The sequence below is a fragment of the Entelurus aequoreus genome, linkage group LG03 (assembly GCF_033978785.1).
Source record: "Entelurus aequoreus isolate RoL-2023_Sb linkage group LG03, RoL_Eaeq_v1.1, whole genome shotgun sequence".
NCBI lineage: Eukaryota > Metazoa > Chordata > Actinopteri > Syngnathiformes > Syngnathidae > Entelurus > Entelurus aequoreus.
Window position 1 is genome coordinate 81,261,617 of NC_084733.1, and position 23,516 is coordinate 81,285,132.

The window sequence follows — 23,516 nt, forward strand, 5'->3', positions numbered from 1 at the left end:
GAAAAGTTGATGAGGAATGGCGTGTTTCCAACAAGACATGGACTGCCAAGTATTTCTTTACATAAATTAATGGTAAAGCCGTGTGCTTAATGTGTGGTACACAGGTTGCTGTGTTTAAATATCATTTTAATCGCCACTACACGAAGAAACACGAGGGAAAATACCGGAATGTGTCTGATGAAGCGCGCGCAAGGGAGGCTGATGCGTTGATGGTAAAACTGCAAACCCAACAAGGACTTTGTGCCATATTTCACACCCCCAGAGATGCAGCCGTCAGGACAAGTTTCGTCATTTCTCACAAAAGCGCCAGAAAAAGTAAGGCGTTTTCTGACGGAGAGTTTATTAAGGAGTGCTTATTGGACTTTGTTGCGCTGATAATGCCCGGAGACATGGACTGTTTTTCGCTAACTTTGGATGAGATCTCTGATGCAGTCAATTAAAGAGACAACCACAGGTAATGACTTGTTCACAGAGGTAAATGCATGTTGGGACAAGCTGGCAGGTGTGACAATCCAATCCACTTTATTTATATAGCACATTTAAACAACAAAATGTTTCCAAAGTGCTGCACAACAATATTACAAACAATATTCAAATATTATCCTTAGCTCCACCAATGACTGAATAAAAAGAAAAAACAATTACATATAAAACCAATATAAAAAACAATATAAAATAAATATGATTAAAAACTATTTTTAACAACAGATGGTTGTCCAAATCTGATGGGGAAAAATGTTGGATAATGCAGGATAAAGTGACCATCAAAAGCAATCTGCTTTTGTATAAAGTTAAGTTAGGTTAAATTAAATTATTATTATTATTATTAATTATTATTATTATTATCATAATTATTATTTATCTTACGGTATATCAAAAATAATATTGAGCAAAATTTAATTGAAATATTGTCGTGTGGCCCTCCAGCAGTGCTCGGGTTGCTTATGCGGCCCCCGGTGAAAATTAATTGCCCACCCCTGTTATATATCAATATAGATCAATACAGTCTGCAGGGGTACAGTCCGTAAGCACACATGATTGTATTTCTTTAAGAAAAAAATAAAATATAATAAAATCACCCACCCCCCGGTCCGTGGGACAAATTTTCAAGCGTTGACCGGTCCCCAGCTACAAAAAGGTTGGGGACCACTGGTTTAGAGGGTTGTCATCATACAATACTACGGTAAAAAAATAAACTGGACCCATGTACTTTTAAGTTCCCTACTTTTTTTGAAAGGTTTTTCAAAGTATCAAGTTTTCAAGATGACTGTGGTTCATCTTTTTGTAAGGAATGTTTAGTAAGTGAGATTTGTTTTAGTTATATTGTAAAACGAACGTTGCTTGGAGCGATGAATAAAGAATCCATGCGACTGGTAACGCTATGGACGGCTAGAAGAAGGAACGGCACTTGTACTTCCGGTTTAAAGCAAGAAACACTTGTAGGCATGTAAATACCCAGCTGCACCTGCAGTGAGATAACTCATCCAAAAGATGGCGCCTTAGCACAAACAATCACACACCATTGAAGGGTCTTTGCATGTGTTTAGTGAAAACTATTTGCTTTATGGCCGTCAGCGAAGAAAAATCCATGAATTAGCCGCACTGTTTTAGAAGCCGCAGGGTTCAAAGTGTAGGAAATATCAGTTTATAATCTGAAATTTACGGTAGCTTTTTGTGTATTATACGCTATTGACTCTCACGCCTGTATTTAAGGAGAACTGACATTTAAAATAGAGTAGAAGAAAAGATTACATTTGGGCTGAAGGGATGTTTGCCTGTTTGCGTGCAGGACATCCACTCACAGGGCGAAGTCATCGCTTGTCTGGAGAAAGGTTTGGTGCGAGAGGCGGAAGAGCAGGTGGGGGCGCACCCCATCAAGGATGAGTGCAAAAAGTCCATCATGAGGGTGGCAGAGCTCTCCTCCGACGACTTCCACCTGGACCGCTACCTCTACTTCGCCTGCCGCGAGGACCGCGAGCGCTTCTGCGAGCATGTGAGCATCATCGCCGCGTCCTGCTCCGACACACAGCCATTTTGTCACGCAGTCTCTTCACGCCATTTGTTTCTTACTGCAGACACTGGCGGGCGAGGGCCGAGTTTACAAGTGTCTCTTCAACCACAAGTTTGAGGAGGCCATGTCCGAGAGGGTAAGTGTGTGTGTTTATTCCGCACTTAAATCACGCTGACAGCGTGGATGTGTCCTCCAAAGTGTCGCGACGCGCTGACCACCAGGCAGAAGCTGATCGCTCAGGACTACAAGGTGAGCTACTCGCTGGCCAAGGCCTGCAAGTCGGACCTGAGGAAGTACCGCTGCAGCACGGATAGTGGCATGCCCCGAGCCAGAGAGGCTCGCCTCTCCTACCTGCTGCTCTGCCTTGAGTCGGCCGTGCATCGAGGTAGGCCCACCTGACACGTGAAGAAGCGCCATCAGCTCTACAAGCGTTCTACAAACCTCAATTGGTTCTTGAATAGGGTTTGTAAATGAAAAAGTTAGTATACTGAAGCACATTTCTCCATAAGAAACAATGTAATAATGAATAATTGGTTCCAGCCTCAACAAAAGTCCATCATTTTGTGAAGGTTTATGCTATACAGTACTGTACATCAAAAAAACATAGGGCGGTGATGGATCAAGTGTATCTTTATTAACAAGACAACAACAAGAAGCTGCTGTCCTCTGTATGCGCTGCTCTGCCAACACGCACACCAGTATTAATTCTGACGGTTTAGTTTTAGTCAGTCTTTTGATGAAAAGGTTTTTGTTTTACTCCTCCAGATTAATTTAGTTTTAGTCGCCTAAATTCCTTAAAGGGAAATTTGCCTATCATTTACAATCATTATGAAAGACATGACGACGGAAGGAATTATTTTTTTGGATGCATGCTAAATGTTAAATAAATTCGATCAAACGTCCGCTTACAATGGAGCCTCTGTTCGTCACTCTATTCTGCCTATAAAGCTCTTTAAAAAATCCTCCATTAGGGTTTTATATACATGATGTAAGTATATATGTAATGTACGGTAGTAACATTTATAGCATTTAATATTTAAGTATTTTGATCATTTTAAGCATATGTGGTGCATTAATTTAAAAAACGCATCACTGATTATTACTCACTGCAGACTTTATGAGAGCCAACAAACATAATAAAACATCACATACTGTATAAGGTCTGCTGTCATTAGGATGCCGACTGCTAGGATGTTCATATATTCCCGTTTAGATGAAGGATGACTCATAATCCTCTCTTGCAAGCGCTTTTCGTGTCATACAGCTAAAAGAGTAAAACAATGGGAAAAAAAACATTAGCAATAAGTAATACATATTGCGCATGTACGATTGCACTAATTTAGCTCATTTACAGTTTTTACAGCGTGTTTATCATTGTGCACCGTTTTGAACAAATACATTCAATTAAATTCACAGAGCATGATATTCTTTTTTGAGCAATGACAGTTGTAAAGAAAAAAACAGTTTTGTGTTATTGGTCAACATTGCAACTTTTTCTTGTTACATTTTACCTGTTTGTAAGTGCACAGCAATCCCATGGAATCATGATTAAGCGTTTTAGAACCATATGAATGGAAATCAAACCGATCCAGGAAGTGGACCATGGTACCAGCCCTACTTTTGCGGGTTTCAGGTCGTGTGGTCAGCGGCGAGTGCCAGGGTGAGATGATGGACTACAGGAGGATGCTGATGGAGGACTTCTCCCTGAGCCCAGAGATCGTGCTCCACTGTCGCAGCGAGATCGAGGAACACTGCTCGGGTCTGCACCGCAAAGGTCGCACGCTCCACTGCCTGATGAGGGTGGGCCGAGGCGACATGGGCGCCATCGACTCCAACTGTCAGGGGGCGGTCAGTGTCCTCAGCTTACTTATCCTCAAAGACCAAAGACATGTTTTTTAAACACGGTGATGATTGTGGTCCTCAGCTCCAGAATCTGATCCAGGAGGTAGACCCCGGAGCGGATTACCGCATCGACCGTGCACTGAACGAAGCCTGCGAGTCCGTCATCCAGACGGCCTGCAAACACATCCGAAGTGGAGACCCCATGTGAGCGTCTTGGCCGTCATGCCGCGTGCAGACTTCCTCTCAGTGCTGACTTAGCGGTTTTTGTGCCCAAGGATCCTATCGTGTCTGATGGAGCATCTGTACACGGACAAGATGGTGGAGGACTGTGAGCACAGGCTGCTGGAGCTGCAGTACTTCATCGCGCGGGACTGGAAGTAAGTCCTGTAGCTCCTTCTGGTCCCATCTCTCTCCTAACCTGCGCCGGCCCCCAGGTTGGACCCCATCCTCTACAAGAAGTGCCAGGGCGACGCGGCGAGACTCTGCCACACGCCCGGCTGGAACGAGACCAGCGAGATGATGCCGCCCGGCGCCATCTTCTCCTGCCTGTATCGCCACGCCTACCGCTCGGTGGAGCAGGGGCGCCGGGTGAGTCTCTGGACTGAAGGTTTTTACCGGGTTCGGGTTGTCAAGGATGCTGAAAAAGCGTCAACAGATCACGTCGCCTAGCAACTGTGTGCTCACTGACCGCACAATATTCATTGTAGCTCCCTGGTGGAAACAATGAGACACGAAACATTACTTGGACCGTGAGTACTTCCTGCTAATCAGCTGACCTAATGATGAAGATGAGGGACATGATCCTGGTGCTTTGGTCGGGTTTTTAGCCATGTCTCACAAACACAGTTTTTAAAAACGCAAAGTCATTTTTAAACTTTTGGGGAAACTTCAGCTGGAGGGTTTTTTTTAACCGAAAATGCCAGACTATAAACCGCTACTTTTTTCTCAGACTTTGAACCCTGCGGCTTATAACACGTTGCGACTAATTTATGGATTTTTCTTCACTGGCGGTCATAATAAAAAGTAAAAAAAAAGAAAAAGAAAATACTCTGATAATGTTTTATTGTTTGTGCTATGGCGCCATCTTTTGAACGAGTTCGCTCACTGCAGGTGCGGCAGTGCCCTTCATGTTTAGAGCTTTCAACCGGAAGTAGAAGTGCCGTTCATTCATCACTCCAAGCAACGTTTGTAAGTTTCACAATATAACTAAAACAATTCTTATTTATTAAACCGTCCCATGTGTGATGTCTAGGAGCGTTTTCAAGCATATTTGTACGTGCTATCGTAATGTAACAAAGCTAGTGTCGTTATGCTAACATGTTTACACGAGTGTATGTGTTAGTATTAATAACTTACAATGGCATTCTTTTTGTTATGTTTCAGTTTCACAAATTCCTCAGTAAATTCACCAAAACGTCACTGTGGAGTTATTGAGTCTGTTTAGCTGATTGGAGAGCTAGCTTGCGCAGCTAGTGGGTCCATGATGATGACTTCTGTTTTGTTTAATCAGCCGTTTTGCTGCCGTGTTACAGACACTGTTTGGAAACAATTAAGGTATGTAAACATCATACTTGCCAACCTTGAGACCTCCAATATCGGGAGGTGGGGGGGCTTGGTCAGGGGTGGGGGGGGGGGGGGCGTGGTTGGGGGCGTGGTTATTAACAGCTAGAATTCACCAACTCGAGCATTTCATATATATATATGTATATATATATATATGAAATACTTTACTTTCAGTGAATTCTAGCTATATATATATATATATATTTTTTTTTTTAAATTTTATTTACATAGAAAAAAAAAAATACTTGAATTTCAGTGTTCCGGTGGCTAGCCATTAGATGGCAGTATTGTCCTGTTTAACTTCTCCGTTCATGATGAGTCTATCATTTCGGCCGCCATGTCTGTAATTTCCTCGTTCTTCTGCTTCGTCTCCTTGTTGTGTGCGCAGTTGTGCACTCTATAAAAGCCCTAGATGTTATGACGTCTTTGGGCAGGCAAGCTGTTTATATTCTGGGAAAGCGGACGTGAGAACAGGCTGTCCCCACTTAGTCTCAGGTCCGCATTGAGCTGGAGGGGGCGTGGCCTCCAGCTCCGGCTGAATACCGGGAGTTTGTCGGGAGAAAATCTCTGTCGGGAGAGGCTAAAAACGGGAGGGTTGGCAAGTATGGTAAACATTTACAAAATATTTATGTGTAAATAACTAATTTTGCGTATATATCTGCGGCTTATAGTCTGGTATGGCTAATATATGGAAATATATTTTTTCCCTTAGAATTTAGTGGGTGCATCTTATACACCGGTGTGCTCTAAAGTCCGGAAAATGTGGTATGTTTTATACTGCGGTGTTATGTAGAGGAGTAAGTCCTCCATAGCCCATTATCGTCATAGTCTTCCCACCAGTGACTTTCTGCAAGAGACACGTTCATGCAGTTTTGGGTCACTAGCGCCACCTGTTGACTTGGCATGCACTCCATAGCCTGTGAGTTGGTTTTTATTATATGAATAGAGATCTATCAACCTGGAGTGGTTTTGTTTTTGCTAAAACTGTGTTTGTGTGGACATCAGTGGGTATGATCATTTCTAATTGATGCCAATGCATGACTCAATAATTGTATTATGCATAACAAAATATATGGTAATATGATAAGTATTATATCATCTAGGGCTGGGCGATATGGCTGAAAACTGTATCACGATATAAGTGTTTTATGTTTGTCGATATCGATACTGATATTTTTTATGATTTACAGAAAATAAGGAGCAGGAAAAAAACATTTTTTTATTTGAATTGTAACCTCTGATTAGGCAGGAAAGGACATGTCAACACAAGCATGGAAAACCCTCAATGTAAACAAAATAGTAAAATCACATTGAACACTTAACAATAGTCATGTAAGAAATTAGGTGAAAAAAAATAGTGCAAAGTGTGAAAATGTCAACATAGAGAAAACTGAGAATAACTATTTTCCGCAGGTTTAGTGCCAAGAAGTTATGGCTGTGCTCTAAAGAGTGAGCACAGCTAATGTGGTGTGGTATTAGTGGTCTTGGTGGGGACGAGCGCCTTGAAAAAAATACAAAGAACTACCATACTGTTGCGTAGGGCTGCAAGATTTTGAGAAAAAAAGTAATTGCAAATTTTCTCCCCAAAATTGCGAATCGATTCGGGATTTTTATATTTTACACATATAAATGCATACAACTGTGAAAATAGGGAGTGATGGAAGACATGTTCCTTTTAGACTGTCAATCAACTTATTCTTGTCTCCAGGTGCCACACATTAGAACAATATGCAATAATTTACTTTAAAAAATATTTGGCTGTATGCAGAAAGACTCAGAAATGTTGTCATCATGCTCCTAAACTGAAGAAATAATGAAAATTATACATTGTTTATCATGTAATCATAATATATAATAATTCAAGTAACTATTAAAAGGATATACATTTTTATTCCTCATTACTGTAGAATTGTTTACAGTTGCACTGTAATTTGAAGGTAAATAACCTTGTCATCCTACATAAATAAACAAAAAAATTAGATTTACTTTCATTTTTGTGAGCAAAAATTTAACCTAAATAAATATTGAACATCTTACAATGCATTTTGTTTTGCAGTTGTAAAAACTAGTTGGGACCTCGCCCTTTTTTGTTGCCATGACAGAATTATTGCTCATTTGTCCGTGTTGATAGGCTCATATTGCCCATCCAATTTGAAGCGGAGATATTCCCTTTGTTCATGCAACCAACATTGCTTCAATACTTTTGCTTTTTTCCAACAAAGAATTATTAATGTTTATTGATAGTTTTACCGCCCAGCCCTAATGTCACATGGAGTGCAGGTGTGCTCGTGTTTGAGGTGATTGACACGGGGAAATAACTTTGTATTACTAACACTCCATGACGATAAAACTGGTGCTGATGCTGGCCTGCAGCTGTCCCGGGACTGTAAGGTGGAGGTGCATAGGATCCTCCACCAGAGGGCGCTGGACGTGAAGCTGGACCCCGAGCTGCAGAGACGCTGCATGACCGACCTGGGCAAGTGGTGCAGCGAGAAGACCGAGGCGGGTCAGGAGCTGGAGTGTCTTCAGGACCACATGGAGGATCTGGGTCTGGACTGTCGGAATGTGGTGGGCAACCTGACAGAGCTGGAGTCCGAGGTAATCTTCAAATCCAAATTGTGACCGATACCGGAAGCGCTTGTCGGTAGTGTTGACCACGTGTGTGTTGTCAGGACATTCAGATCGAGGCGCTGCTCATGCGAGCCTGCGAGCCCGTCATCCAAGCCTACTGTCATGTAAGCGTCCTCCTCCCCCTGCGTGCGCACGCCGAGAAGTGACCGTTGGTGACACGCTCTTTTCCCCCCTGTTAGGAGTTGGCTGACAACCAGATCGACTCCGGCGACCTGATGGAGTGCTTGGCTCAGAACAAACACCAGAAGGAGATGAGCGAGAAGTGCACAGTGGGAGTCACGCACTTCCAGCTGGTGAGCGGACACCGTCGTCCACATGGTCACTTCCTCTGCCGGGAGTTCTCACGCCCTTTCTTTGTGTGCACAGATTCAGGTTAAAGACTTTCGCTTTTCCTACAAGTTCAAGACGGCCTGCAAAGAGGACGTCCTCAAACTGTGTCCCAACATCAAGAAGAAGTAAGGCCTCTTTATTAGGTACAGCTAGTCAGACATACTATACGACTTGGAAAGGTTGACTAATGCATACTGTTGAAGGGGGACTCCACTTTTTGGGGAATTTTGCCTATTGTTCACAATCATGAAAGACATGCTGAGGGATGTATTTTTTTTGGTTATGCATTCTAACTCGTAAATAAAAGTCCACTTACTGCAGAGACAATGGGAGGTCCTCTATCCCGCCTGTAAAACCCAATAAATAAACATCCAAAAACCGCCAACAAGACTCTATTTATATATGGTGACATGAATTAGGGCTGGGCAGTATACCGGTATATATCAATACCAGTATATTTTAGAAAGAGGTATATATTTGAGAATATACCGCTATCTTTTGATGTTCCTTCACCGGCATAGCTAAGGAAGGATCCAGAAGGCGGGAAGTGTCTACCGCGCATTGCCGACAACCGACCCCGGTGGCTCCTTTTTTATCACCCAGAGTAATACAATCACTCAGCTTCTTAAAGCTGTAGATCATTTAAAGTTAAAGTTAAAGTACCAATGATTGTCACACACACACTAGGTGTGGTGAAATTTGTCCTCTGCATTTGACCCATCCCCTTGTTCACCCCCTGGGAGGTGTGGGGAGCAGTGGGCAGCAGCGGTGCCGCGCCCGGGAATCATTTTGGTGATTTAACCCCCAATTCCAACCCTTGATGCTGAGTGCCAAGCAGGGAGGTAATGGGTCCCATTTTTTTATAGTCTTTGGTATGACTCGGCCGGGGTTTGAACTCACAACCTACCGATCTCAGGGCGGACACTCTAACCACTAGGCCATCCTCCTTATATTCAGGTTTAAAAATATAGGTTTCTGGATCATCATTTGTCCCAAAGTAGTCTTTGTTGTCTCTCACAAAGTCTGCCATGTTTAGTAGTGTTGATGTTGTTGAAGGAAACAAATGCTGTGATGCATCTGTAAAATTAATACGTATGCTTAAAGGCCTACTGAAATGAAATGTTTTTATTCAAACGGGAATAGCAGATCCATTCTATGTGTCATACTTGATCATTTCGCGATATTGCCATATTTTTGCTGAAAGGATTTAGTAGAGAAAATCGACGATAAAGTTCGCAACTTTTGCTCACTGATAAAAAAAAAGGCCTTGCCTGTACCGGAAGTAGCGTGACGTCACAGGAGCTAGTATTCCTCACAATTCCCCATTGTTTACAATGGAGCGAGAGAGATTCGGACCGAGAAAGTGACGATTACCCCATTAATTTGAGCGAGGATGAAAGATTCGTAGATGAGGAACGTTACAGTAAAGGACTTGAGAGGCAGTGATGGACGTATCTTTTTTCGCTCTGACCGTAACTTAGGTACAAGCTGGCTCATTGGATTCCACACTCTCTCCTTTTTCTATTGTAGATCACAGATTTGTATTTTAAACCACCTCAGATACTATATCCTCTTGAAAATGAGAGTCGAGAACGCGAAATGGACATTCACAGTGACTGAACATGTAAATACACGATTAATAATATTCAGCTTTGCGAAGCTAAAAAAATAGAAGCTAACCTAGCAACGTAGCCAACGTGATAGCATAGCAGTCTCAAATGCAGATAGAAACTAATTTTAAAAAAACCCTGACTGGATGGATAGACAGAAGATCAAAAATACTATTAAACCATGAACATGTAAATACACGATTAATAATATTCAGCTTTGCGAAGCTAAAAAAATAGAAGCTAACCTAGCAACGTAGCCAACGTGATAGCATCAGTCTCAAATGCAGATAGAAACTAAATAAAAAAAAACCCTGACTGGATGGATAGACAGAAGATCAAAAATACTATTAAACCATGAACATGTAAATACACGATTAATAATATTCAGCTTTTCGAAGCTAAAAAAAAAATAGAAGCTAACCTAGCTACGTAGCCAACGTGATAGCATAGCAGTCTCAAATGCAGATAGAAACTAAATTAAAAAAAACCCTGACTGGATGGATAGACAGAAGATCAAAAATACTATTAAACCATGAACATGTAAATACACGATTAATAATATTCAGCTTTTCGAAGCTAAAAAATAGAAGCTAACCTAGCAACGTAGCCAACGTGATAGCATAGCAGTCTCAAATGCAGATAGAAACTAAATTTAAAAAAACCCTGACTGGATGGATAGACAGAAGATCAAAAATACTATTAAACCATGAACATGTAAATACACGATTAATAATATTCAGCTTTTCGAAGCTAAAAAAATAGACGCTAACCTAGCTACGTAGCCAACGTGATAGCATAGCAGTCTCAAATGCAGATAGAAACTAAATAAAAAAAAACCCTGACTGGATGGATAGACAGAAGATCAAAAATACTATTAAACCATGAACATGTAAATACACGATTAATAATATTCAGCTTGGCGAAGCTAAAAAAACAGAAGCTAACTTAGATGCGGCGGCGGGCTTACTCACTGTAGTGCGTCTGCTATCCTGCTCAAAACACAACACAACCTCCTGGTGTTGGTGTTGCTGTAGTCCGCCGCTCCACCGATCGCACCTACAACTTTCTTATTTGCAGTCTCCATTGTCCATTAAACAAATTGCAAAAGATTCACCAACACAGATGTCCAGAATACTGTGGAATTTTGTCCAAGAAAACAGAGGTATTTGAATTGGGTCCAAACACTTCCCTTGACCTCGTGACGTCACGCGCATACGTCATCATACCGCAACGTTTTCAAGCGGAAGTTTCCTGGGAAGTTTAAAATTGCACTTTATAAGTTAACCCGGCCGTATTGGCATGTGTTGCAATGTTAAGATTTCATCATTAATATATAAACTATCAGACTGCGTGGTCTGTAGTAGTGGGTTTTAGTAGGCCTTTAAAATGATCCAAATATGTTAGTATGACTTGTTATTATGAACGTTACTACATTGCATGTGCAGGGTTTCCCCTAGACTGCCAAGATACCTGTGGCGGTGGGGGCGTGGTCACCATGGCTTAATCGAGTAATTTGCATAATTTGCCATGATGTGATTTTCTGTAAAAAGGCTAAAAAAAATGTATACATTTAAAACACATCTGTTACTATGAATTATTAATAACATATTTTTTAATCATTTTGCCATACTTTCAATTGTTGCTGCTTTTGTACAATGTACTTGTTGAGATTTTTTTAGTGTTGACAGACTTTTAGTGACTTTAAAAAAATAGCGACAAATCTAGCGTCTTTTTCTGGTGTTATTATAGATTGTACTCGTGTTTAGAGACTCTACTTCTGTCCCTCGATGTCACTGACGAAAGAGGCAAAGCTGCAGCGAGCATGACATCACACTTGCTTCACACTGTGGCTCAGTTTCACTTTCTCTTCTTAAAAGCCACCACTGTCCTCTTAATATTTGCACATTTTGTAGGTGGACGTCCCCGAGTATATCTGCTATATATGTAAAAATTACGTCCACATCACAGACATGCTGACAACGCTCCAGACAGTCACAATGTTGTGCCTTTTGTTTACATTTCGGTGATCAAAGTCTTTTTTCGGTGGTCAAGTTTTTTAACTTGTCAATAGTGCACAAATAATAGACTATATATATTTATCAATTCATACAGTAACGACTGGCTAATGTTAATGTTTTATGTTCGTGTGGTTTGGATTTGATGTCAGTTTTTCCCACGCTTGCAAACACACCGTGCCAAAAAGGTGATTGGCGTAGAATGAGGAAGTGTTGTTGTGTGTCCGGGGAAACGCGGACTCACGATACGAAAGTGTTTGCACGGGAGGTAAAACTTGTCCGAATTTTGCCATTTGTTATCATAAAATTGGTAAAAGAAGTTAAAAATAGCGTCGGACTTTGTGTGATTTCTTCTGGGGGTTAAAATATATTATATTACTTAAATTTGTTTTCAAGTAAAAAAAAAAAAAGCCTTACTTTCAAGATGTGGCGGTGATGAAAATACTTTGGTGGCGTGCCACATTCTATTACATTAAGGGGAAACCCTAACATACTTACAGTGTGTATATAAAAAATGTATGGTTTTTGGATGTTTTTTAGAGCGCTTTATAGGTGAAATGCCCATTAACTCCATTGTTAGCTGACTTTTGCTGTCATCTATTTATGATTCAGAATGCATAAAAAACGTGGAAATACTTCATCACATCTTAGATCAGGGGTGCTCACGCTTTTTCTGCAGGCGAGCTACTTTTCAATTGATCAAGTCGCGGGGATCTACCTCATTCATATATATAATTTATATTTACTTATTTATGAAATATATGTTTTTGTTAACAAGTTAAAGGTGTTTAATGATAATGCAAGCATGTTTAACACATATAGTTAATATTGTTATTTAATTAAAGGTGTTTAATGATGATACAAGAATGTTTAATACATATAGTTAATATTGTTAACAAGTTAAAGGTGTTTAAAGATAATGCAAGCATGTTTAACACATATAGTTAATATTGTTAACAAGTTAAAGGTGTTTAAAGATAATACAAGCATGTTTAACACATATAGTTAATATTGTTAACAAGTTAAAGGTGTTTAAAGATAATGCAAGCATGTTTAACACATATAGTTAATATTGTTATTTAATTAAAGGTGTTTAATGATGATACAAGAATGTTTAATACATATAGTTAATATTGTTAACAAGTTAAAGGTGTTTAAAGATAATGCAAGCATGTTTAACACATATAGTTAATATTGTTAACAAGTTAAAGGTGTTTAAAGATAATACAAGCATGTTTAACACATATAGTTAATATTGTTAACAAGTTAAAGGTGTTTAAAGATAATGCAAGCATGTTTAACACATATAGATTCCTTTCTTTCATGACGACAAGAATATAAATTGGTGTATTACCTGATTCTGATGACTTGCATTGATAGGAATAAGACAGTGGTGCTGATAACGTCCGCCTTTTCAAATGGAGGAGAAAAAAAGTCCTCCTTTCTGTCCAATACCACATGAAAGTGGTTGGTTTTTGGCATCTTATTTGTCCAGCTTCCGTACTCCTTTGTATACACTTTACAAGAAATACATTGGCGGCAAACTCCGTAGCTTGCTAGCTTGTGCACGCCAGCTTTCTGAGACTCTTATGTTGTTAGCGCAGGCAGCATGATGCAGCGCTTTTATTGTGCAACTGTGCAGTCGGTCTTTGGAGTTTTGATGACAGGTACGGCGCCAGAGTCTGTTGAAATAAAAAGAGTTTCTCGCCTTCCTGTCAGTAATTTTTTCTTAATAATGAGCTGGCAGCAGCCAGCGTCATCTCAGAAGACCCTCGGGTGCCGTGAATGTCAATCAAGTGACGAAAGTGACGTCATAGTGAACATTTATGATCGCTCATTTTTAGGACTATTTTTTTAATGCCTGGCTGGGGATCGACTGACGCACCCTCCGCGATCGACCGGTAGATCGCGATCGACGTAATGAGCACCCCTGTCTTAGATAGTTCCTAGTTAGAACTGGGCTTCCATGTGCTGAAACCACCCGGGCATAAGCTGTTCTGCCGTAACTTGGTCAACTTGACAGTCGCAGCTACGACTATTTGCCGGGTTGTTAGCATTGCGTGTCCCGTGTTGTCATTCCACATCAATCACATCAAAACGCTCACCCATGTGGAGCTGTGTTACTGACATGTTGCTGTTTCACACTCGGTCCTCAGGGTGGACGTGGTGATCTGCCTCAGCACCACGGTGAGGAACGACACCCTGCAGGACGCCAAGGAGCAGCGCGTGTCCGTCAAGTGTCGCAAGCAGCTCCGCGTGGAGGAAGTGGAGATGGTACATGCACTGTTTTTAAAAAATACGGGGGGGGATGTTGATCACTTTTTACACACTTTTTCTGTTGTGTGTGTGTGCAGTCTGAGGACATCCGTCTGGAACCAGAACTCTACGAGTCCTGTAAGCAGGACATCAGCCGCATGTGTCAGAATGTGGCCTTTGGCAACGCACAGGTCAGCCACACACACACATACACACCCACACATACACACACACACACACACACACACACACACACACACACACACACACACACACACACACACACACACAGAGTGGAAGGGTGGCTTCCAAAGCATTGTCATGTGACATCTTTGTCCAAAGGTGATCGAGTGTCTGAAGGAGAGCAAACGTCAGCTGACACAGCGATGTCATCAGAAGATCTTCAAGCTTCAGGAGGTTGAGATGGTGGATCCAGAACTCGACTATCAGTTGATGAGGGTCTGCAAGCACATGATCAGGGTAACCAAAGTAATGTAGTACTAGTGATACTGTACAAGTAATATGCTGTACGTAATGTAGTACGAGTGATATTGTACAAGTAATATAATGTAAGTAATGTAATAGTGATATTGTACAAGTAATTTACTGTAAGTAATGTAGTAGTGATATTGTACAAGTAATATATTGTAATGTAGTAGTAGTGATACTGTACTAGTAATATATTGTTAGTAGTAGTGATACTGTACTAGTAATATATTGTCAGAAATGTAGTACTGATATTGTACAAATAATATACTATACGTAATACTAGTGATATTGTACAAATATATACTGTAAGTAATGTAGTAGTGATATTGTACTAGTAATATACTATAAGTAATGTAGTGGTAGTAGTGATATTGTACTAGTAATACCTTGTAATTAATGTTGTTGTAGTGATTTTGTACAAGTAATGTATTGTATAGTAATGTAGTAGTAGTGAAATAGTACTAGTAATGTATTGTTAGTGATGTAGTAGTAGTAGTGATATTGTACTAGTATTACATTGTTAGTAATGTAGTAGTAGTGATATTGTACTCGTAATACATTGTAAGTAATGTGCTAGTAGTAGGGATATTGTACGAGTAATATACTGTAAGTAATGTAGTAGTTGTAGTAGTAGTGATATTGTACTAGTAATGTAGTGATATTGTACAAGTAACATATTGTATAGTAATGTAGTAGTAGTAGTAGTAGTGATATAGTACAGGTAATACATTGTTAGTGATGTAGTAGTAGTGATATTGTACTATTAATACATTGTTAGTAACGTAGTAGTAGTGATATTGTACTCGTAATACATTGTAAGTAATGTACTAGTAGTAGGGATATTGTACAAGTAATACATTGCAAGTAATGTAGTAGTAGTAGTAGGGATATTGTACTACAATACATTGTAAGTAATGTAGTAGTAGTAGTAGTGATTGTACTAGTAATACATTCTAAGTCATGTAAAAGTAGGGATATTGTACTAGTAATACATTGTAAGTAATGTAGTAGTAGTGATATTGTACTAGTAATACATTGTAAGTAATGCAGTAATAGTGATATTATACTAGTAATATAAGTAATGCAGTAATAGTGATATTGTACTAGTAATATAAGTAATGTAGTAGTACTGACAGAAGCCCACAGAATCTGACACTCTCATAATGAAACTTCATTGTTAACTTTAAGAAGCCCTCATCACACACTCGCTGTAACAACAACAACAACACTTCCTCTTTATGCACCAGTGACGCTTACAGCATACGAGGTTGCATTAAAGAACCCCCGGAAGTATGAGCACCAGTATTGCAACACAATTTGCACCTTTCCTATGTTCTGTATTTACGCAATAATTGATCATTTTTGTTATGCTCATGGATTAAAAAAAAAAAAGGTTTTCTTGGTTACTATTTTCTGTTCAACGTGAATCTCCCAAAATGTCTTAAGGATAAAAGTGTTGAGTTGTTTTTTTTCTTGCAAAATTCTGTCCAAACAAAAAAAAATCCGCTTTCCATTTTTTAAGCACCCGCACTGTTTTTCAATTACCGATTTAGTCCTAGTATCGGTTAAAATGTAAACGATACCTATCCCTAGCCTGGAGTGTCCAAAGTGTGGTTTGGAAGCCATTTTCGTCCAACAATTTGTTTTTCTGAACTTTTATTTTTATTTTTTTAATACAACTAATAATATACAGTATATTAGTGTAATATTTATTATAAAGGAATTGATATAGGCCGTATGATTTTAAACATCCAAGAGTACGAACAAATTTGAAGCAAATGTGCTTGTCTGGTGCTGGTGTGAAAGCATGGAATTCTCTAGACAAAGACTTAAAAAGTTGCAAGAATATCTTTGAATCTAAAAACAGTTACAAAAGGAGACAACTGGAATTATATCGAACAGATTTTTGATTTTGATTGGACGTGTCATTTTGAAAATGCTTAGACGAAAATTAAAGTATGTTGGAGTTGGGGTGTTGGTGGAGGGAACAGTGATAAAGTCATCTAAAATAATTTGTGTTAAAAAGGGGGCAGATAAATATAAGAATAGTATTCTTCCATCTGCTCCTTTCTGATCATGGAAATGTATAAGAAACAAAAAAACAATGAAAGTGTCAACTGTATATGGCTTGTATATATGCATTTTCTTGAAAGGAATACAAAGAAATGATGATGAGGATGATATAATAATATAAATATACTATTTTCTTCAAAGAGCATGTCAACCTATATTGGATGACTTTTACTATTGCTAGCTATCTTAGTGATTCTCAAACTGTCGTGGTACGCCAAAGAACATTGATTACTGTTTTATTTCCCAGTATTCAAACACAGCGTTACTTTTTAAAATGTGGCAAAAAATATTAAATATAATTGTTAAATAAAACCTCTGCCTTGTTTTTAATAACTACTTGGGCCTGCTACGCTACTGTATTTTAATGTTGGTCATTATGGTGGTTCTTGGAGAGCCAAGTGTTTTCTGAGGTGGTACTTAGTGAAGAAAGATGAGAATCTAGTTATTGCAATCTTTTTTTATTGTTTATATCTTGTTCAAACATTGAATATTTCAACCGTTCCCTCTTTTGAGTAAGGCCCTAATCCACCTCGTTAATGTTCCAATTGCATCTGCAATATTCCAACCAGTGTGTGTTTGCGCTCGTTTGCCTGACAGCGCTTCTGCACCGAGTCTGAGGGCAAGAACGTCCTTCAGTGTCTGAAACAGAACAAGAACAGCGAGCTGATGGATCCAAAGTGTAAACAGATGATCACCAAGCGTCAGATCACTCAGAACACTGGTACGCCTTTTGTTTCCATAGCAACAAAACAGCGCGAACCTTCTGCCGCCATGTGGTGACTGAGTGTGTGTGTGTTTGTAAGCACAGACTACAGGCTAAACCCGGTTCTGAAGAAGGCCTGCAAAGCTGACATCCCCAAGTTCTGCCAGCCCATTTTGAACAAGGCGACTGTTGACCGCGAGCTGGAGGGTCAGGTCATCGCCTGCCTCAAACTCAAGTACGCGGATCAGGTGAGAGCAGGAGATGTTTGTGCACGTTTGCGTCTTTTTAACGCGCTTCTAAATTCATCGTGACGACCGTCCCCAGCGTCTGTCGGCAGACTGCGAGGATCAGATACGAGTCATCTTGCAGGAGTCGGCGCTGGACTACCGACTGGACCCCCAGCTGCAGATCTACTGCACTCATGAGGTTTTGGAATTTTGTCCTATTTCATAATGAAAAGTCCAGTGAAAGCTAAGGTCTTTTAAATATTTATTTGAGATGTCAAATAACATCAGGGGACAGAGAAGCAAGCCCACGCTGCTAACAGAAGAAGGAAGAAAAAGCAAGAGCGCAAAATAAATCTTCCAGATCTTTATATCCGCTTTAGGAATGTAAGAAGAGAGAGGAGTTGTGGCAAATTGGCGCATTTTGGGGGGAGAAAGGAAGAAGAATAAAACGGACTGATTGTGACATTAGCAAAAACAGCAATGTTTTGGTTACGCTTTGGAAAGGCAGTAATACAGCATCAATCACAAAAGAAACCCACTTTGGAGAGTAACCTTTGACCAAAAGACAAATACAATATGTATCTGCGATCTTATTTTTTGGGTATATCTTGGCTGGGCAGTAATATAGCATCAATCACAAAATAAACCCATTTGAAAAGTAACCTTTGACCAAAATACAAATACAATCTATATGTGTGATCTTTGTTTTGGTCAAATTTTGGAAAGATAGTATAACAGCATCAATGACAAAAAAACATTTTGGAAAGTAACTTTTTACCAAAGGACAAATCCAATATTTATTTGTGATCTTTGTGTTGGGTACATCTTGGAAAGGCAGTAATACAGCATCAATCACAAAAGAAAGCCATTTGGAGATGAACCTTTTACCAAAAGACAAATACAATATATATTTGTGAACTTTGTTTTGGTAAGGTAGTAATACAGCATCAATATCAAAAGAAACCCATACAAAATATATTTGTGATCTTTGTTTGGGGTAAATCTTGGATAGGCAGTAGTACAGTATCAATCACAAAAGAAACCCATTTGGTGAGTAACCTTTGACCAAAAGACAAATATATATTTGTGATCTTTGTTTTGGGTAAATCTTGAAAAGGTAGTTTTACAGCATCAATCCCAAAAACATTTTGGAAAGTAACTTTTTACCGAAGGACAAATACAATATTTATTTGTGATTTTTGTGTTGGGTACATCTTGGAAAGGCAGTAATACAACATCAATCACAAAATAAACTTGTTTGGAAAAAACCTTTGACCAAAAGATAAAAAAAAAAATATATATATATATATATATATATATATATATATGTATATATATATATATATATATATATATATATATATATATATATATATATATATAAATAAATAAATATATATATATATATATATATATATATATATATATATATATATATATATATAAATAAATATATATATATATATATATATATATATATATATATATATATATATATATATATATATATATATATATATATATATATATATATATATATATATATATATATAAATATATTTGTTTTGGGTAAATCTTGGTAATACAGCAACAATCACAAAAGAAACCAATTTGGAGAGTAACTTTTGACCAAAAGACAAATACAAAATATATTTGATCTTTGTTTGGGGTAAATCTTGGATAGGCAGTAATACAGCATCAATCACAAAATAAAGCCATTTGGAGTGTAACCTTTGACCAAAATACAAATATAATATTGATTAGTGATCTCTGGCATCACAACATTTCTTGTCTCATTTTCTTGGGATGTATGGGGGACTAATGTGGGAACCTGAGCAGATCAATCTCAGCAGGGCCTGAGGAATTTTGCAGGGGAGCCATAAATGAGTGGTATCCTTGAGACAGAGCAGGCTAATTCAGTGAAGAGAAGCAATACAGCATAAATCACACAAGGACTGTTACTTGGACTAAAATTGTTGTTGTCCAAGAGTTTACTAAAATATAAAAGTCGGTCTTATAATTGTGTGCACGTTAGATATCCCAGCTGTGTCCAGAGGAGGCAGCAGCACAGGAGCAGACGGGCCAGGTGGAGGAGTGTCTCAAGGTGAACCTGCTGAAGATCAAAAAGGAAGAATGCAAGAAGGTGATGCCTTCACTGACAGTCGGACGTCTCAGCACTCTTCACCGCCTTTCTCCTCATTAACCCAACGCGTCGGTCCCGCAGGAGGTCCTGAACATGCTGAAGGAGAGCAAGGCGGACATCTTTGTCGACCCCGTCCTGCACACGGCCTGCGCGCTCGACATCAAGCACCACTGCGCTGCCATCCCGCCCGGCAGGGGGCGCCGTGAGTCCCCACGCACGCGCAAACTCCCGAGGACTGAGGTCTGGTTTTGCTATCAGTCATCAATGCGGCCGTGTTGCTTCTCCGCAGAGATGTCGTGCCTGATGGAGTCGCTGCAGGACAAACGCGTGCGTCTTCAGCCCGAGTGCAAGAAGAGGCTTCAGGACCGCATCGACATGTGGAGCTACGCCGCCAAGGTACCTCGCCACCACACAAGCGAACGCTAACGATGACCAGGAAGTCGAGTTCAACTGAATCAGTGGTTCTCAATTATTTTCTGTCCCGCTCCCCCGAAAGGACTGAATATTTTTCACGCCCCACCCTGAAGTTAATATTTATTTATCTGTATGTGTCAAGATCTTAATAACAGTAAAGATGCTCTCACGCCATTTCCTCTCACGCCCCCCCTTTCCCGCGACACCTCAAGAAGCGCCGCATTAAAGAAATTGAACTTGCTCCCCGTTACATTTTTCTCGGGGAAACATTTTTTTACACGCTCCGTGTAAAATTAATTTGTGGTACCGTATTTTTCGGACTATAAGTCGCAGTTTTTTTCATAGTTTGTTCGGGGGTGCGACTTATACTCGGGAGGGACTTATGTGTGAAATTATTAACACATTACCGTAAAATATCAAATAATATTATTTAGCTCATTCACGTAAGAGACTAGACCAGGGGTCGGCAACCCGCGGCTCCGGAGGCGCATGCGGCTCTTTGACCACTCTGATGCGGCTCAGCTGCATACTTGCCGACCCTCACGATTTTCCCGGGAGACTTCCGGATTTCAGTGCCTCTCCCAGAAATATCCCGTGGCAATTAGTCTCTGATTTTCACCCTAACAACAACAATAAGGGCGTGCCGTGATGGCACAGCTTTTAACGCCCTCTACAACCTGTAGAAACAGCGTGTCAGCCCAGCCACATGTTGTGTGCAGCTTCTGCTTGCACACGTAAGTGACAGCAAGGCATACTTGGTCAACAGCCATACAGGTTACACTGACGGTGACCGTATAAAAAAAACTTTAACACTGTTACAAATATGCGCCACACTGTGAACCCACACCAAACAAGAATGACAAACACATTTCGGGAGAACATCCGCACCGTAACACAACATAAACACAACAGAACAAATACCCAGAATCCCATGCAGCCCTAACTCTTCCGGGCTACATTATACACATTGTAAACGTATAGCATGTTCTATATGTTATAGTTATTTGAATGACTCTTACCACAATATGTTACATTAACATACCAGGCACGTTCTCAGTTGGTTATTTATGCCTCATATAACGTACACTTATTCAGCCTGTTGTTCACTATTCTTTATTTATTTTAAATTGCCTTTCAAATGTCTATTCTTGGTGTTGGGTTTTATCAAATACATTTCCCCAAAAAATGCGACTTATACTCCAGTGCAACTTATATATGTTTTTTTCCTTCTTTATTATGCATTTTCGGCCGGTGCGACTTATACTCCGAAAAATATGGTAATTGGTTTGTGTCAAGATACACGCTATTGCATCACACGCTCCCCTGCCCCCCATACATATATCACTGTCCCCACCCCACCTTAAAAAAACACATTGAAGGGGCTGTATGTGTCAAGATAGTTCTTTACTAACACTAAAGATGCTATAGCTCGGTTGGTAGAGCGGCTGTGCCAGCAACTTGAGGGTTGCAAGTTCGATCCCCGCTTCCGCCATCCTAGTCACTGCCGTTTTGTCCTTGGGCAAGACACTTTACCAACCTGCTCCCAGTGCCACCCACACTGGTTTAAATCTAACTTAGATATTGGGTTTCACTATGTAAAGCGCTTTGAGTCACTTGAGAAAAAGCGCTATATAAATGTAATTAACTTCATTTCACTATTACACCATAGCCTCTCACGCCCCCCCTTTTTCCTGAAAGAAGCTGTCTGGAACTTTCTTACAGTAAAATAATTCTTAAGGGAAACATTTTTTCCGTTTCTTTTTCCAAAAGAAGCTGTCTGGAACTTGCTCGCTGTAAACTTTTACATGAAGAAATATTTTTTTATTTAAATTAAAAATAAGGGGCTGTTTGGAACTTGCTAAGTTACATTTGTCTCGGGTAAATCATTTGTTTCACGCCCCCCCCACACCCCTGAAGTGAATGTTTATCTGTATGTGTCAAGGTATGTTACTGCCTTTTTCACCACACCCCCACCCAACTAAATTATAAATGGGCGGCTGTTTGGAACTTGCAAAGTTACATTTTTTCACGCCCCCCCCACCTCCGAAGTGAATGTTTACCTGTATGTCTCAAGATAGTTCTTTGTGTTAGTTCTTCTTTTTTCCCTGCCGGCCCCCCGAAGTGAATGTTGATTTGTCTATGTGTCAAGACAGACCTGGGCAAAGTAAGGCCCGGGGGCCACATGCGGCCCATTAAGCTTTTCAATCCGGCCCGCCGTACATTTCCAAATAATTTTTTTAGATCTTTAAGATGGAAACTGTAGCTGCCATTATGATGTGCAGTGATGTTTTCAAATGACCATAAGTCTTGATCTATACAAAGTATTTCAATGGTTGGAATCGGTGCTTTTGCATAATCTCACCAAATCACCAATCACCAAAATGATTCCCGAACGCGGCCACCGCTGCTGCTCACTGCTCCCCTCACTTCCCAGGGAGTGGAGCAAGGGTATGGGTCAAATGCAGAAGGTAATTTCGCCAGAACTTAGTGTGTGTGTGACCATCAGTTGTACTTTAACTTTAATATACTAGTTACTATGTTAATCTAATTAGTTACTATGGTATTCTAATTAGTTACTATGGTAATCTAAGTCACAGCAGCTCAGCAGTGGGGGTGGGGAGCGTTTCCACAGAGTGTTTCCAGAGCGGCCAGCCTGAAATGCGGGTCTCGGGGAAGGAGATTTTTACAACAAAGTTCTAAAGTTTAGTGATAAATCAGATTGTAGGAGGTTTATTTATTTTTTTACCCTTCGCGTTCATATTTCGTTGTTTGTTGTATTTTTGTTGCATTTCGCTTGATTGTAAAATATGTCAATCGAGAGGGGGTGTGACGTTCATATGTCAATATTCAGTGTTTTATCGGTCATAGTTACTATTGTAAACCCCACATTCTTTATTTTCACGTACATTCTGGGCGTCTCATTCAGTAAAACAAGTTGAAATTCCATTCCGTTTTTAAGGCGGTCTGTCAGAACGTTTTTAGCATTCAATCAGACATTATTGTGAGATTTTGTAGTAGTGTTCCTAAAAATAGATATACCGGCCCCCAGACACATTTCTTTCTCTAAATTTGGCCCCCGAGTCAAAATAATTGCCCAGGTCTGTGTTAGGACATACGTTATTGCCTCTCACGCCCCCCCGCCCTGCAACACATTTTTTAAAACTAATTTAGATTAAAAATGGGCAGCTGTTAAGAACTTGCTTTTTTTC

At 39.8% G+C, this 23,516-nt stretch overlaps 1 protein-coding gene across 2 annotated transcripts in view; it reads left to right on the forward strand.

Moving 5' to 3' along the window:
• Window positions 1-23,516, forward strand: part of LOC133646943 (Golgi apparatus protein 1-like) — a 45,966-nt gene that overhangs the window by 20,029 nt on the left and 2,421 nt on the right. The window contains exons 5-25 of one of the 2 annotated variants that reach the window (XM_062042893.1): window positions 1,790-1,993; window positions 2,076-2,147; window positions 2,210-2,396; window positions 3,645-3,859; window positions 3,936-4,057; window positions 4,129-4,230; window positions 4,288-4,441; window positions 4,561-4,602; window positions 7,790-8,014; window positions 8,089-8,151; window positions 8,227-8,340; window positions 8,414-8,502; window positions 14,159-14,276; window positions 14,357-14,449; window positions 14,601-14,738; window positions 17,418-17,541; window positions 17,629-17,771; window positions 17,848-17,949; window positions 19,786-19,893; window positions 19,975-20,095; window positions 20,183-20,289. In XM_062042893.1, coding sequence (XP_061898877.1) covers window positions 1,790-1,993; window positions 2,076-2,147; window positions 2,210-2,396; window positions 3,645-3,859; window positions 3,936-4,057; window positions 4,129-4,230; window positions 4,288-4,441; window positions 4,561-4,602; window positions 7,790-8,014; window positions 8,089-8,151; window positions 8,227-8,340; window positions 8,414-8,502; window positions 14,159-14,276; window positions 14,357-14,449; window positions 14,601-14,738; window positions 17,418-17,541; window positions 17,629-17,771; window positions 17,848-17,949; window positions 19,786-19,893; window positions 19,975-20,095; window positions 20,183-20,289 — 2,643 coding nt within the window. The remainder of the gene's footprint in view (window positions 1-1,789; window positions 1,994-2,075; window positions 2,148-2,209; window positions 2,397-3,644; window positions 3,860-3,935; window positions 4,058-4,128; window positions 4,231-4,287; window positions 4,442-4,560; window positions 4,603-7,789; window positions 8,015-8,088; window positions 8,152-8,226; window positions 8,341-8,413; window positions 8,503-14,158; window positions 14,277-14,356; window positions 14,450-14,600; window positions 14,739-17,417; window positions 17,542-17,628; window positions 17,772-17,847; window positions 17,950-19,785; window positions 19,894-19,974; window positions 20,096-20,182; window positions 20,290-23,516) is intronic. The other variant, XM_062042894.1, reaches the window with a different exon arrangement.